Source organism: Berghia stephanieae, chromosome 3 (genome assembly GCF_034508935.2).
Source record: "Berghia stephanieae isolate SIO BIC M18660-M18661 chromosome 3, UCSD_Bste_1.3, whole genome shotgun sequence".
Taxonomy (NCBI): domain Eukaryota; kingdom Metazoa; phylum Mollusca; class Gastropoda; order Nudibranchia; family Aeolidiidae; genus Berghia; species Berghia stephanieae.
Genome location: NC_088362.1, coordinates 49,340,697 through 49,355,696, shown reverse-complemented (window position 1 = coordinate 49,355,696; position 15,000 = coordinate 49,340,697). Strand labels below are relative to the sequence as shown.

The window sequence follows — 15,000 nt, the reverse complement described above, 5'->3', positions numbered from 1 at the left end:
TGACCAGTTTAGCTTTAATTTGACTTTTTAGCATCAGTTTCATCCCGATTTAATACCGTTTTGAGACGTCTGGTCACATATTATATTAAAAGTTTCAAATTCAATCTCAGGCTTTCGCCATCCGACTTTGCGACTGGAGAAAATTGGTTCTATGAAAGAATAGGCTAGACCCTTTTTAATTTCCGATAAATGTGTTTAATAACTGGTACAACAGTTGTTCTGCAGTTTTCTTGTCATCATCTTCAGGGGAAAATACGACTTTTCCTGATGCGAAATAAATATGTTTTAATATTATTTAAATTTCCGTAAAATAGCAAATATTACAGGTACCTTTCCCGTTATCGTATGCCCGTTTGTGTTCTGGGATTGACGTTACCACAGGTACCCGGATACTCGCCCATCACTAGCTCAACTAGCTCAGGCTCTGACCACTAGTGCTGGGTCGAGTTTGAAACGATCAAATCGAGCGGGTTTTCGATCGAGTCCTCTAAAATCGAGTCGGTTTCGGGCGGGTTTCGAGTCAGTGACGTCATCGAGCAGTGATTCGTTTGAAAAAAAAAACACGAGCAACTCGTTTGCCACAGGAAACTTCACATACCCTCCCTCTCTTATGTCTGTGGCTGGCTTGACTGCAGCTGGTTATGATGGGGGCTGCCAGATGGCCAAGTTCAAAATTGGTTACTAAGAAACGCTTTTCTATTATTATTCATTAAAAAAAAAAAATCTTTTATTTAAAAAAAATGAAAAGATAAGTTTATCCAACTGTAGTCGATTGTTTTGTTAATCAAAACAAATGAGTTTTTCAAGGGAGTCAGAATGCTTGTGGTGTTTGGCTATTTGGGGTCTATTTGACTACTTGGGCAAGAAGAAATCTGGCTGTCTGGCAGCCTTGATTATGATCGTTCGTCGCATCACACACACATACACACACACACACACACACACACACACACACACACACACGTCATCAAACAGTTGTTGATGGTGAAGGGTTGAGACCCCCTCGCACCACCACCATCCCGCTGTCACCTTAACATTTCATATTTATGTCGCGCCAAAAGTTGTCGGCCGCCCCACCTCCCATAATTTGTCACTGGTCGTCATCGCCTCTTGTGTGTGCGGGAAAGGTCGTGCCTTTCATTTCATTATTTGAAAAATAAATGAACAAGAATGGTGTGTTTTTATTAGGTAGGTAGATAATAATAATATTTAGCAGGTTCCACACCAGACACACACGGATTGCCCGGACACGATGATAACGATGCCGACGACAATGGATGACGACGATGATGATGATGATGATTATCGTGTTTCTGTTTAAAAATGAAATATTTTAGCAGGTTCCACCCCACCCCCCACACGGATAGACTGGACCCGAAGATGATGATTGTGGTTTTGCTGGCTGTTACGGCTGTGATGAGGATGATGATAATGATGATGATGATGACGATGGCGCAGATGGTGATTATTTGTTCGGTCGCTCAGTGGTACGGTGTCTCTTGTCACAAAATCAAGCCTTGTCAATGGCCGGATGAGTGACAGTGATTGTTGAAAATTGTGATCCAGACGTTAAGTCCGTGTGTCAGGCACTTGACTCAGGTGTGAATGTATTCTTATCTTATAAGCAATGACGGGTATTGTAAAGAGCTTTAATACAAAAAGACTCCAAACAGCGATCGGTACCTACTGTACGACGAAATGGATGTATGGTCGATATGGCGTGCCGGAGGAATAAATTAAATTAAATATTGTGAAGTTCATTGAGCATGGTAAATCCTTGGAAATGCGCTTTGAACTAATACACCTGCTAGACAACTCCGATTCCAATATAAACGACTGATTAATATTCCCATATATAAACTATAGTTAGCTGAAAATCTTTCTTTGTCGGGACTCCAAAAGTATGGAACGAATTAGACAAAGAAATCAAAGGGTCTTTTAGGAGCACTGATTGATTTTAGATTGATTATTACATTGAAATGTGTTGATATTTATTTTATCCATTATTATTAGGGTGGTGGTGGTGGTGATGATGATGATCCCGCTGATATGATGGTGATGATAAATAAATTAAACATAATTCCCTTTATTCATCCCATATGGGAGATTCGTCTTTCGGGTCTATTCTAAGGGAAGACTGGAATAACCCAAGCGATAGCCGCAGTGCAGCGCCGCAAATTTAGTTAGGGCAAGGTGACTTGCTCAAGACCACTCAGCGGCGGGTGATCGAACTCGGTACCTTTCGGGTGCCAACCAAAGACCGTACCGCTGCCCCTGATGATGATGATGATGATGATGATGATGGGAACTAACAAAGAATACACAGGCATCTAAAATTGAAACATTCCATATTCAAAGCTAATGTTTTACTTTAAAAAATTGAGCTTTACAATATCCACTAAATGTGATCAAAGCGCTTTGTAAAGGGGTCCCGGTCAACAGCAACATTTAATATGTAGGACGGGACATGCCGCCTGTTAGGCGATATTACAATTTTTCAGACAAAGACAACGCTGTTAACGGCCAGGTACTCATTTTACACCTGAGTACGGTGAGAGAATGTGAGTAAAGAGCCTTGTCCAAAGACTCAACTATGCACCGAGCGCGAGGCTCGAACCCAGGACTTTCGATCCCAAAGCGGGTGTCATACCACTAGACCATTATAATGCACGAGACCCATGATCGACTAGAGTACTACCTATAGTTACGTCATGACTAGACCACATAGCCGCACAACTGTAGGAGTGTTCATTGATAGAGGGATGCGTGTGTGTCATAGAAATGGCCTTAGTGTGTGTGTGTGTGTGTGTGTGTGTGTGTGTGTGTGTGTGTGTGATAGTCAAACTTTAGTAGGTTTAATGAAGTCTTGTCACACACGCGTGATACACCTATACGAATTTCCCTGCCACTGCCACCCAGACACACTAACATCTGACAAGGAGTGAGGGCTGTGGAAGAACCACAGACTACCGTGTGCAAACATTGGCGATTGGTATCGGATGGCAAACTGTGATCGTTTGAATTTGAAATGATTCGAAACACTCGTTACCCTCCGCTCGCTCGAATCCTGATCGTCTCAAGCTCGTCTCACGTGTCAAGATCGTCTCAAGCTCACAACCCGCCTGATCGTTTTACGATCGAGTGATCGTTTTACGATCGAGTGATCGTTTTACTAACTCGCTCTTCCGGTATTGAGATCGAGCACTGACTCGTGGCTTGGCGCTCGATCGTCGATCGAGTAAAAGCGATCAAATAACCCAACACTACTGACCACTGATTGACTGAGTGAGATATTTGGACAGACTTTCTGAAAGTAAAAAGTGTCCTTTTATTTGCTTTCTGGTAGACATACAGTGATTATGTGAGTGGAAAGTATGTTTTATTGAATTGATGATGACATGCATCGTTATTTGTTATAGAGTTCTGGCAATAATATACGACCTTTCTTATATTTCTATATCCTTTTTGTCACATTCATTTATCATTTATATTTGTGTATTTATTTCTTAAACTTAATGTTACTTTTTATTTGATGTGTCCTTATACTTATTGTTTGTCGCCTATCGAAAGCAAAGGCTGTTGTGAGTCTTGTGTTGTCTCCTTTTATGTGAGTCACTTTTACAAAACTTTATTTTTCTCTCCATCCTCGCCTACTGCCTCGACAGGATGATGCGCGTAGGCGTAGGCTGAGATGCTTATCTAATTATTGCCTTTAATTATAGTGTCTCGCTTAATCGATAGTCGAAAGGTATTTCTATTTAAATGTTTCAAGCAAGCTATCGAATTTGGCAAGAATTTTACTTGTCCCTCTCTATAGTTTTCTTATCTTGGGTCAGGGGCAATTAATTTTCATTGTACTTTAAAAGGGGTGGTTGGGGGGGGGGGGGGGGGGGGGGGGGGGTCATATTTCCACATCCATTGTGTTTTTATTATGAACTTTTGTAAGGTTCTCACATGGGGGATCAGGTTGGATATTTCTATTTTAAAAGAAAAATGAAAAATTTAAACGAAAAAAAAAAAGCATTATAGAAAAGAAAAAAAATTAGATTCTATATATGACTCATGACACGATGAGCCACCCCGATCACTTTTTGACGTGGATAAAGGCCACAATATTATTTTTTTATTAGATTTTTTCCTCTGCAAAAGAGGATAAATTTTAAAATGTGACTGGAACGTCCCCATTACTGACTGCCAATTGACATCCATATATATAGAGACATGATATATTTTTATATTGAAATTGAGGAACCGCCAAACACAAATAAGATTGCACTTTTTTACATATAAAAAGTCTTAAAATTTAATAGAAAATCGTTTAAAATATAACTTACTACAACTGGATTGATAATTTTTTAATTTCTAACCCGTAGCAGAACTTTACTGTTACACTTGTTGGTGTATTGAAAATGGCTTGCCTATCATAAAGTAAAGATTCTGCCTGATGTAATAGACACAACCACCCAATCACAACTGAATAAACAGAGGGATGGGGGCAGGAACCAAAGTAATGAGTTGAGAATAGATTCATTTCCTCTTTGTTCTCAAACATTGATTGATTTGATAATACATATGACTTAATGTGGCTTTGTGATCCAGTGGCGGTTCTAGCCTATTTACAGTGTTGGGGCAAAGATGATTCGGTCACACACACACACACACACACACACATATATATATTATATATATATATATATATATATATATATATATATATATATATATATATATATATATATATATATATATATATATATATATATATATATATATATATATATATATATATATTATTACATATATATATTATTTTTTTTTATTTAATAAAAAATTTTTTTCACCTTTAAACAAAAAATATTTCAACCACAAATAATCACATTCACAATGAAATGACAATACCAGTAGATTTTAATTATTCCAAACGTAATTAAAAATGAATCACGAAAGAGAATACAACTAAAAAATAAAGCGACGAGACATAATGCGACAACACCTTGACAATACAAGTCTATTTCGTTCACTCGAAAAATTAAAGAGATGCTTTAATCCCTCAACGGCGATATTAATATTTCTGTTACATATTTCTGGTTTTCAGTAGTACGTAGTAACCTTAAAGTTTTCATCGAGAAGCAACAACAGCGATATGACTCGAGTTTCATTCAGAGCTCAAATTGCATCATTTTTACTGCTCTCTTGGTGGTTAGAATGATTGTGCCGGTGGTGGTAGTGGTTGGAATAGTGGTAGCGGTGGTGGTGGTGGTGGAGGTGGAGGAGGATGTAATTATGGTAGTGATTTTGGTGGTAGTGTTGGTTAGAATGATAGTTGTGGAGACGATGACGGAAATTGTATGATGATGTTGATATTGTTTTTATTGCTATTGTTGTACTTGTTAATATTGTTGTTGTTGTTGTTAATGGTGATGATGATGATGATGATGATGATGATGATGATGATGATGATGATGATGATTACCATACGATATTACAAAGTTTATTCAATCTTAGGCTTTCGCCAATAAATCATACAATTTGATGACCACATACATGAAAGTGGGAAAAAAATGGTAAATGGAACCAAACAATAAACTGATACCATTAATAACCACCAAAAAATAAACAATAGTAATACACAATACGTCAATATAATATAATAATATAATAATAATAATAATAATAATAATAATTAATAATAATAATACAATAATAATAATAATAATAATAATAATAATAATAATAACAATAATAATAATAATAATAATAATAATAATATAATAATAATAATAATAATAATAATAATAATAATAATAATAATAATAATAATATTACCATCTTCATTACTACTACCACCACCGCTACCACTATACCACCATCACCATCATTATTACGTTTCCAATTATTTTCTCTCGTTTTTAAAAAAAATTGATATCTATCAAAACAGACGAAAATTCCGGTGATTTTTTTAAAGGGTAGTTAAAATATCTACGATTTTATTAGCCCTGAAAACTACGATTTTTATTTTCCTATTTAAAGTAAGCAGGTCGACTATGACAAGTATCAGTTCCATAGTCAAAATAAGACAAACAAAAACAAAGTTTATTTAATCTTAGGCTTTCGCCAATAATTCATACAATACAATTAAGACAAAATAATGTTTCCAATCTCTCCTCATGCGTTCGTTTGACTATCATCACAATAACGACCGTGTTATCTTTGCTCCTTACCCAACCAACCCCTAGCTTCCCGCCTCTTCATCGCGAACCATCTTATGTATGTATTAGCTTCAGGACGGGCAAGTACGGAATCTGCCCACCCTAACTTTTAAACGTATTTATTTCCTCTATAACTTAGTTAGAATTCAACTCTCTCCTGACTCAGAAGAGTATTTCTCGTATACTAATTCAATTATTGAGAAAACCAAAATGGTGGTTGTATTTTATATATTTATTTTGTCGTGACTTTTGAATAAAAGTGTTTTGTTTTATTAGAGGGAATACAATAGAAAATTACATTGTTTTGTAAAATTATTTAGTCTGGCAATAAAAATACAGCGGTAATTACTTTAAGAATTAAAAAAAAAAGAACTAACAAATTAATTTGTTAAAAAAACAAACAACAACAACAAAACAACAACAACAACAACAAACAAATAAGAAAACAATTTAAATAAATGAGTTTTGAGAAACACTAAAGAAAACGAGAAAAAAAAAAGAAATAATTTAAATGGATAAACAAATATATAAAAACAACACAAATTAATATTAAATTGATATAATATTAGTAAATTAATAAATTTAATTCAATACTGGAACCTTTTCAGCACAAGTAAGGCAATAAATAAGAAAAAGTTCGTTTGCCAAAATCTCTATTTAGTGTTCACTAGTTAATAAGGTGGGCTCATTTGAATTAGCCCGACCTAGTACTAGAGAGGCCAGACAGCAAAAATCGGAGTTAGTTCACCGTCAGACGACGTGACGATGAGATGACGATGTGGGCGGAGTGGAGTGGAGTGGTTGGGGCCGGGGGGGAGGGGGGGTTGGGGGGGGGGGTGATAAAAAGAACAGGAGCGTATCCCGGTTTATGAATTACGGGGTGCATGGTGATTCGCAATCTATAAAATATACACACAAATTGATTTCAGTACACGAAGTATCAAGTTTAAGTAGTAACTTTTGAAATTATCTAATTTAAATTTGATTATTTCGGACCTGGGAATACAGCATATAACTTGAAAAAAACAGGCTGGTATTTGCCCACCCTGCCCATTATTACCAGCTGTCCCTGTTGTGATCAAGTTGCTTGACGCTCAGCTTGTGACTTAGATGTCCTTGGTTTAAGTCTTGCTCTTAAGTCATATTATCTCACTGTATTCAGGTAGGTGTAAAATGTCACAATAAAGTCTCTGTCAAAATAAAATGTGATTGTGTGCCTTACAGGGATCATGCTACATGCTAAGTTTGCTGTTGGCTTGGGACCCCTTGTAAGGGTGCTTTGACTTTGAGTAGATATTGGTTGCAATATTCTTTTTTTAATTCGCCAGACAAATTGTGCGGCTATGTGGTCTAGTGGTATGACACTCGCTTTCGGATCGGAAGGTCCTGTGTTCGAGCCTCGTGCTTGGCGCATAGTTGAGTCCTTGGAAAAGGCTCTTTACTCACATTCTCTCACCGTACTCAGGTGTAAAATGAGTACCTGGCCGTTAACAGCGTTATCTTTGTCCGAAAAATTGTAATATCGCCAACAGGCATCATGTCCCATCCTACATGTTAAATATTGCTGTTGACCAGGGACCCTTGTAAAGCGTTTGAGCATATTTAGTGGATATTGCGCTATATAAAAGCTCATTAACATTTTTTATATTTTTAAAATAATTCTCCCGACAAATCTTTAGGAATGATAGTATTCTACTTTTAAAGATATGGTGACTGAACTCTGTTTTGTTTATCAATTTAAGGTTAAGTTAAGGTTTTCATTCATCTTTTTAGAACCTTATCAATGTTTATCTGTTCAAATCCTTAGAAATGGAAACTTTACTGCAAGGCCTACCCAATCTAAAAATCCGACAAACAGTCCGTGACGATGACACAGTCGACCAGCTTCATCACTTTGTCACTGTTTGTTTACTTGCCTTTGCTGGATTTCTGATCGGCCTGAAGGAAATGGTCGGAGAACCACTGGATTGTTGGGTGAACATGTCAAACTGGCAACACTTCCAAGGTCATGTCAATTCCTACTGCTGGGGTCATAAACTCTACAAATTTCCAAATATGTCTAATTTGGGTGAGGTAGGTAAATTATCATAAATTTCGTTATTTTTAAATTATAGCGTACATTTGTACATTTATGTAGTGCCAACATCTGGAAGCAATATGAAGTCTAGGCACTGTACAAAAATATTATTAGACATTTCTACAGCTATTAAATTTATAACAATATTTAAAATACTTTCAACACAGAATTATATTCAGATGTTTTAAAAGTATATTTAAAAAATTAAGCTAAGAATTTTTTTCTAAATTAATTTGACTTTAGCCTGCTTTTGAATGCCTGTAGGGATATGAATTTCTAACTTCAAAGGGTAAATTATTCCAAATTGAGGGTCCAAAAGATGAAAAAGCTCTTTTATCTGCATTTAATTTGTTTTGAGGTCTGCATAGTGAGACACATCGGTGGACAATCATAAGCTCTGAACAGCAGATTTCAATTCAGTAAGTTAATTAATGTATTTTGGAGTAGATCCATGGAGGCACTTAAAAATCAATGTTACTATTTTGTAGTCAGTCCAATAGATTGTGGGTGACTTCTTTTCTTTTCTCTTAACACTAATCTGCATTGACTTTATATATAAATATATATATTATTATATATATATATATATATATATATATTATATATATATATATATATATATATATATATTAAGGTTGATTCAATGTAGAAATTCTCAATATAATCATAAAAGATAATGAAGTATATATGAAGCATAGATAGAGAATGTGAAAATGTTTTGCAGAACTGTTACTTATGGCCTTAATCCGATATCTACTTGTTTGCATTCTTTATTCTTCATTACAAAAATGTTAAATCAAGCCCATAATTGCACTCGGCTATCAGACCTGCAAATAAGTGCATGTCGCCCTATTCCCTTCATCTGGTAGTATTATGCTGAGATAAACCAAATGATGAAAATTGAATTTTATTCTTCATAGTGAAAGTTGAGTAAATAAACATATTTTAATAGAGAAGTTTGACAGTCAATTTTTAAGCTATAAAAAAGTATCAAATTTCCTAGTTCTTAACATTTAGTTTAGATTCAAAATTCATTTTTTGACATCAATTTCATCCTGATATAATCCAATCCAATCCATTCGGTTGCAGCTTCATGTCATTCTTTTTTTGAATTACTTTGATATATGGGGGTCACAGTTCCAACTCCAAAATGCACTCTGCATATCTTTTTAATGGTTCCCTAATTTTTCTCCTATAGACCCCATACCCACTCAAAGCAGGATTGGCAGGTCCCGAGAATTCACACCTGAAGCAGAGTTTGGTGAAATCAATTTCTACAGATGGGTTACCGTTTTATTTTTCGTGCAGGTAATAATGATGATAATATTCTATTGATGAAAATGGTAATAAATATGTATCTCTTTATTGTGTAAGCATGCATCCTTAAGGGGGTCCTGATAGCTCAGTGGGTAGAGCACTCTCTTCACATGCAAAGGAACCTGGGTGCAGTCGAGATTTTGTCCACCCGGTAGTGAATGGATAGTTGAGTCTATTAGATTTGGTGGAAAGTACTTTACGATAGACTAGCCTTCCATCCGAAGGATAGCAAGCAATTGCTATTGTCCATTTCACGCTATGGAAACTGGGATAAACTCCGGCTCCATGAGTCGAATGTCTCTGAAGGACTACTATGCATCCTTAAGTGCTTGGAATAGTTTACGTTTCAATGGACTCGAGTCATTATTAGGCTACCATTTTTATCATTACTGTTATATAATTATAATTGTTCCTTTGATCTTTTTGTAGATGATTATATTGATTGTCACTATGACTACAGTCGTTCAGTCCACATTACAAGGATAATATTGGTTCCATAGACATTGTGGCTCTAGTGGACAACTTACTACAAAAGAGACTGCACCTTTATATCTAATGTATCAAGTATGTTTTGGACTTGGCCAAACATTTCTCACATGCACAATAAATTTTGCAAAAATGGGATTAATTGGATGAAATAGATGTATTGTCCGGTGGATATAGACCAGTCCAAAGGGTTTTATTTTGCTTCAAATAATTGGATTCAATGGTCTTATGTCACGTCACCCAGCAACGGCGGCCATCGTGGTACTAAACAAAGAAAATCTGTACTTTTTATTCTTCATGCTGGATAGAACTTTTCATATGTCTTGTGATCAGAATGTGTAAAAGTCAAAACATGATCAGATTTATGTTTTTTTTTTCCTCTGGATACGCTTTTATGCTCGTCAGAGAAATATTTTATAAGAGCGTCCACCATTGTTCGATAGTTTAGAGCCAGTTACTAAGTTACCATGCGTCATTACGAGGGAAGTGACATTACGACTGTTGAAGCGTATTAAGTAACAGTAATATGAATTATTTGTTGCTTTGTGCTATGACAAAATTGATGATAGTCTGATTGTTCAACTGATCTTTGGCTATCATGATCACGAAGTTACCTGCTCTATGCAGGATGGCATGAGAACAAGTTTTTACTTCATTAAAAAAAAAAAGAAATAACCCAACAAAAAAAAACAACAAAACAAAAACAAAACACAATGTGTGTGTTGAATTTCGTCAAAACAGAAAAATTATGATTATTAAAAAAAAAGATTGTTAGAATATTTCAGAAGAGTGTACGTCACTGGAATAAAGTGTTCAGGCATTGTAAGTTTTAAGAAATTTTTGGCAAAGCCACAGCATGTTTGATACATTGGATAGAAAGATGCAGTCTCTCTTGTAGTCAGGTGGCAATTAGAGCCAAGAGAGCCATGGAACCTTTTTATTCTATTCTTGTAATGTAGTCTAATTTTAGTGTTTATTATGGTTATATACGATGATGTCCCATGTGTCTCATGTGTTTTACACATTCCAGGCATTTCTCTTCAAATTCCCATCTCTGATCTGGTCGGAATGCAACGAATACTCTGGCACTCAGATTGAGAAGATGGTTGGAATGGTAACGGAATCGACCTTTGACCCCAAACAGAAACGAGATTCTACATTTGCTATTCTGGCTGAGTATCTGGAGATCTGGCTGAAGATAAATCGCAAACCTTTTCATTTCATGAAGAGTCGGATTGGTCAGAGTGCTAAGAAGGTAAAGGACTGATAGTGTCAGCCCCGATAGATACCATTTTCCCATGACTTCTAAATCCCGTGTGGTGTCCGGGGTCCCTCAACTGAGAGGGTCAAGAATAGCCCAACGCCAAGCCAGCGTGTCGTAAAAGGCGACTAATGGTGTGTGATTCCCCCATCTTTGAGTCACCTGGTCCTCCAGGTTGGGGGTTGGCAAAGGGTTAACACCCCTTTCCGTTAAACTCAAACCGTTACAGAAACACAGACAGACAAACCAAATCCTTTTTTTAGCTTGGGCGACCGAAGAGTTTCTGGAATTACAGAATTTATGAAGGACAACAGACAAAGCCGAAAGGACTCTGCTGACCGATGACGTCTTCGCCAAACAAGCAGCTTCGAATTGCGTCGTGGAACGTTCGCACCATGTATGAAGCAGGAAAAAGCTCTCAAGTTGTGACTGAGATGAGAAGATACAGGCTGCATATACTTGGAGTAAGCGAAACCCACTGGATACAATCCGGACAGAAACACCTCAAGTCTGGGGAGAAGATTTTATATTCAGGGAGAGGGGACGGGATTCATACACAGGGAGTAGGAATAATTCTAAGCAAGTTTGCTCAGAAGTCACTGAGAGGATGGGAACAATGCGGAGAAAGGATCATCATGGCGTCCTTTACAACACGGAGTAAGAAGATCAGCATGAACATTGTACAGATCTATGCCCCAACAAATGATGCAACAGATGAGGACAAAGATACATTTTATGGTCTGCTACAACAAGTCATTGACAAGTTGCCAAGGAAAGACATCAACATATTGATGGGAGATGCTAATGCAAAAGTGGGACAGGATAACGTAGGCTATGAAGGTATCATGGGACGTCATGGCATGGGAGAAATGAATGATAATGGTGAGAGATTTGCAAATTTCTGTGCATTCAACAGTTTGGTGATTGGAGGATCAGTGTTCCCCATAAGAGGATCCACAAAGCAACTTGGGTCTCACCAGATGGTGTGACAGAGAATCAGATTGATCATTTTTGTATCTCTCGTAGATTCAGACGTTCATTGGAAGATGTGACAGTGCGGAGAGGGGCAGATGTTGGATCAGACCACCACCTGCTATTGGCAAAGCTTAAGCTCCGACTCAGAAAACACGGGGCCAGATCACATACAAGAAGAAAATTCGAGGTGAATGCACTTGATGGGGAAAAGAATGAGGAATTCAAACTACAATTGAGTAATAGATTCCAACCTCTTACTGAGCTCGAGGAGGACATAGATGTAGAGTCACATTGGGCAAAGATCAAGGAAGTTTACATAACAACTTGCCACGAGGTATTGGGGGTAAAGAAATCGGAACATAAAGAATGGATAAGTCCAACCACCTTGGACCTTATTGAAAAGAGGAGAACAAGGAAGGAACAAGTGAATGCAAGCCGAACAAGGGCTTCAAGACTGGATGCACAAGAGCAGTATCGAGCCATAGCTAAGGAAGTCAAAAGATCTGTGAAGAAAGACAAGGAAGCATTCATGAACAGACTTGCAGAGAAAGCAGAAGCAGCAGCGACTGGAGGACACATGAGGATCCTTTATCAAACTACCAAGACACTTGCTGGAAAATATGGGAAACCAGAGGTACCAGTCAAAGACAAAGATGGGAAAACTATTTTTGGAAAAGAGGCTCAATCTGAACGATGGAGGGAACATTTCAACTGCCTTCTGAACAGACCACCACCAGACAACCAGCCAGAAATTTTGCCTGCAAGGAATGAGCTACCAATTAGCTGTGATCCACCATCGATAGCAGAGATTGTGGGTGCCATTAACAAGATGAAAAGGGGGAAAGCTGCTGGACCAGACCAGATTCCACCGGAGGCTCTAAAAGTTGATGCGGAAAGAAATGCTGAGGCCCTGCACCCACTATTTGAGAGAATCTGGAATGACGGGATATTCCCAAAGGATTGGAAGGAAGGACATCTTATCAAGCTTCCAAAGAAAGGGGACCTCAGTAATTGTAATAATTATCGAGGCATCACTCTTCTTTCTATCCCAGGAAAGGTTTTCAACCGTATTATTTTAGAGAGAATTAAGAATGCAACAGATGCTAAACTGCGGGACGAACAGGCAGGTTTTCGGAAAAACCGTTCAACCACCGACCAGATTGCCTCTCTGCGAGTCATAGTGGAACAGTCTATAGAATGGAACTCTCCTCTTATTGTCAACTTTCTGGATTACGAGAAGGCTTTCGACAGTATTGACAGAGCAACATTGTGGAAAATTCTGGCACATTATGGACTCCCTGAAAAGATAGTAAACCTCATTAAGGAAATGTATGAAGGATCAAGTTGCAGGGTTGTACATGAAGATCAGCTGACTGACAGCTTTGAAATTAAGACTGGTGTCAAGCAGGGATGCTTGCTCTCTCCATTCCTGTTCATCCTTGCATTGATTGGCTAATGAAGGAAACCTCCAAAGGGAGAAGAAATGGGATACAGTGGACCCCCTGGACACAGTTGGATGATCTGGATTTTGCAGATGATCTGGCTCTTTTGTCCCACACCCAGGACCAGATGCAAGCAAAAACCACAATTATAAACAGCCTCTCGGAATCAATTGGTCTAAGAATACACCCTGTAAAGTCAAAGGTCTTGAGGATAGGTACGCGTCAAAGGGAGCAGATCAAAGTAAAAGATCAGGAACTCGAAGATATAGACACTTTCTGCTATCTCGGAAGTATAATTGACAAGGATGGAGGCACGGAAGCAGAGGTGAAAGCACGAATAGGAAAGGCACAGGCTGCATTCACATCTTTGAACAGAGTTTGGAGAACTAAAGATATCTCCCTTCAACTAAAGCTAAGACTTTTCAACTCAAACGTGAAGTCTGTCCTACTGTATGGATGTGAAACTTGGAACGCATCACAGGCATGTATAAGGAGGGTACAGATTTTTGTAAACAGGTGCATGCGTAAGCTACTCAGAATAAAATGGATGGATAGAATAAAAAATGAAGAAGTATGGAAAAGAACACAGCAGAAACCAGTAGGAGAGGATATAGGAAGAAGACGATGGAGGTGGATTGGACACACGCTTAGAAAGAATGACTCAACTATAACAAAGAAAGTATTGGACTGGAACCCTCAGGGCAGAAGATCAAGGGGAAGGCCACGAGGAACATGGAGAAGAATTAAAGAAGCTGATATACAGAGAAGTGGTAAGACCTGGAATGAGATAAAAAAGTTGGCTCAGGATAGAGAAGGATGGAAACTGTTTGTCTGTGGCCTATACCCTGACCCAGGGTGAAAAAGGCAATGATGATGACTTCTAAAGTTTTACTCCTATGAATTCCCATTCAATTATTTACAGAATTACAGAATGAAAAAAGTTTATCATCAAATATGATTTTATTTACTTTTATAGATCATAAGATAGTGAAGGCCCTTTTGATGACATAAATACGAGAAAAAATAGCTGAAAAGTGAGATTGTTTAGTGGATTGAATCTTTTCTTTTTCCTCAGTTAACTATTAGGGAATTTTAATTTCAATGGGGATGGAGAAATCATAATTGAAGTCAAAGAAATTAATCCCAAACACTATCTTATTCTGTTTCAAGTCTTTGATAAATATGTTTGAAAATTGAAGGTGATTTTAATAAAAAGTAAGATTTCTTTTGACC

At 37.3% G+C, this 15,000-nt stretch overlaps 2 protein-coding genes across 2 annotated transcripts in view; both read left to right on the top strand.

Annotated features, from left to right (window-relative positions):
* The first annotated feature begins 3,263 nt into the window (after positions 1–3,263).
* Positions 3,264–15,000, top strand: part of LOC144967905 (innexin unc-9-like) — a 29,159-nt gene continuing 17,422 nt past the window's right edge. Inside the window, exon 1 of the mRNA XM_078905663.1 lies at positions 3,264–3,361. The gene's annotated coding sequence lies outside the window, so the exon portion shown is untranslated. The remainder of the gene's footprint in view (positions 3,362–15,000) is intronic.
* LOC144969267 (innexin-19-like) lies at positions 3,267–10,036 on the top strand. Its single transcript, XM_078908379.1, has 4 exons — positions 3,267–3,372; positions 8,017–8,282; positions 9,485–9,594; positions 10,033–10,036. Exons 2-4 carry the CDS (start codon positions 8,019–8,021, stop codon positions 10,034–10,036), a joined length of 378 nt encoding a protein of 125 aa, XP_078764505.1. The 5' UTR covers positions 3,267–3,372; positions 8,017–8,018.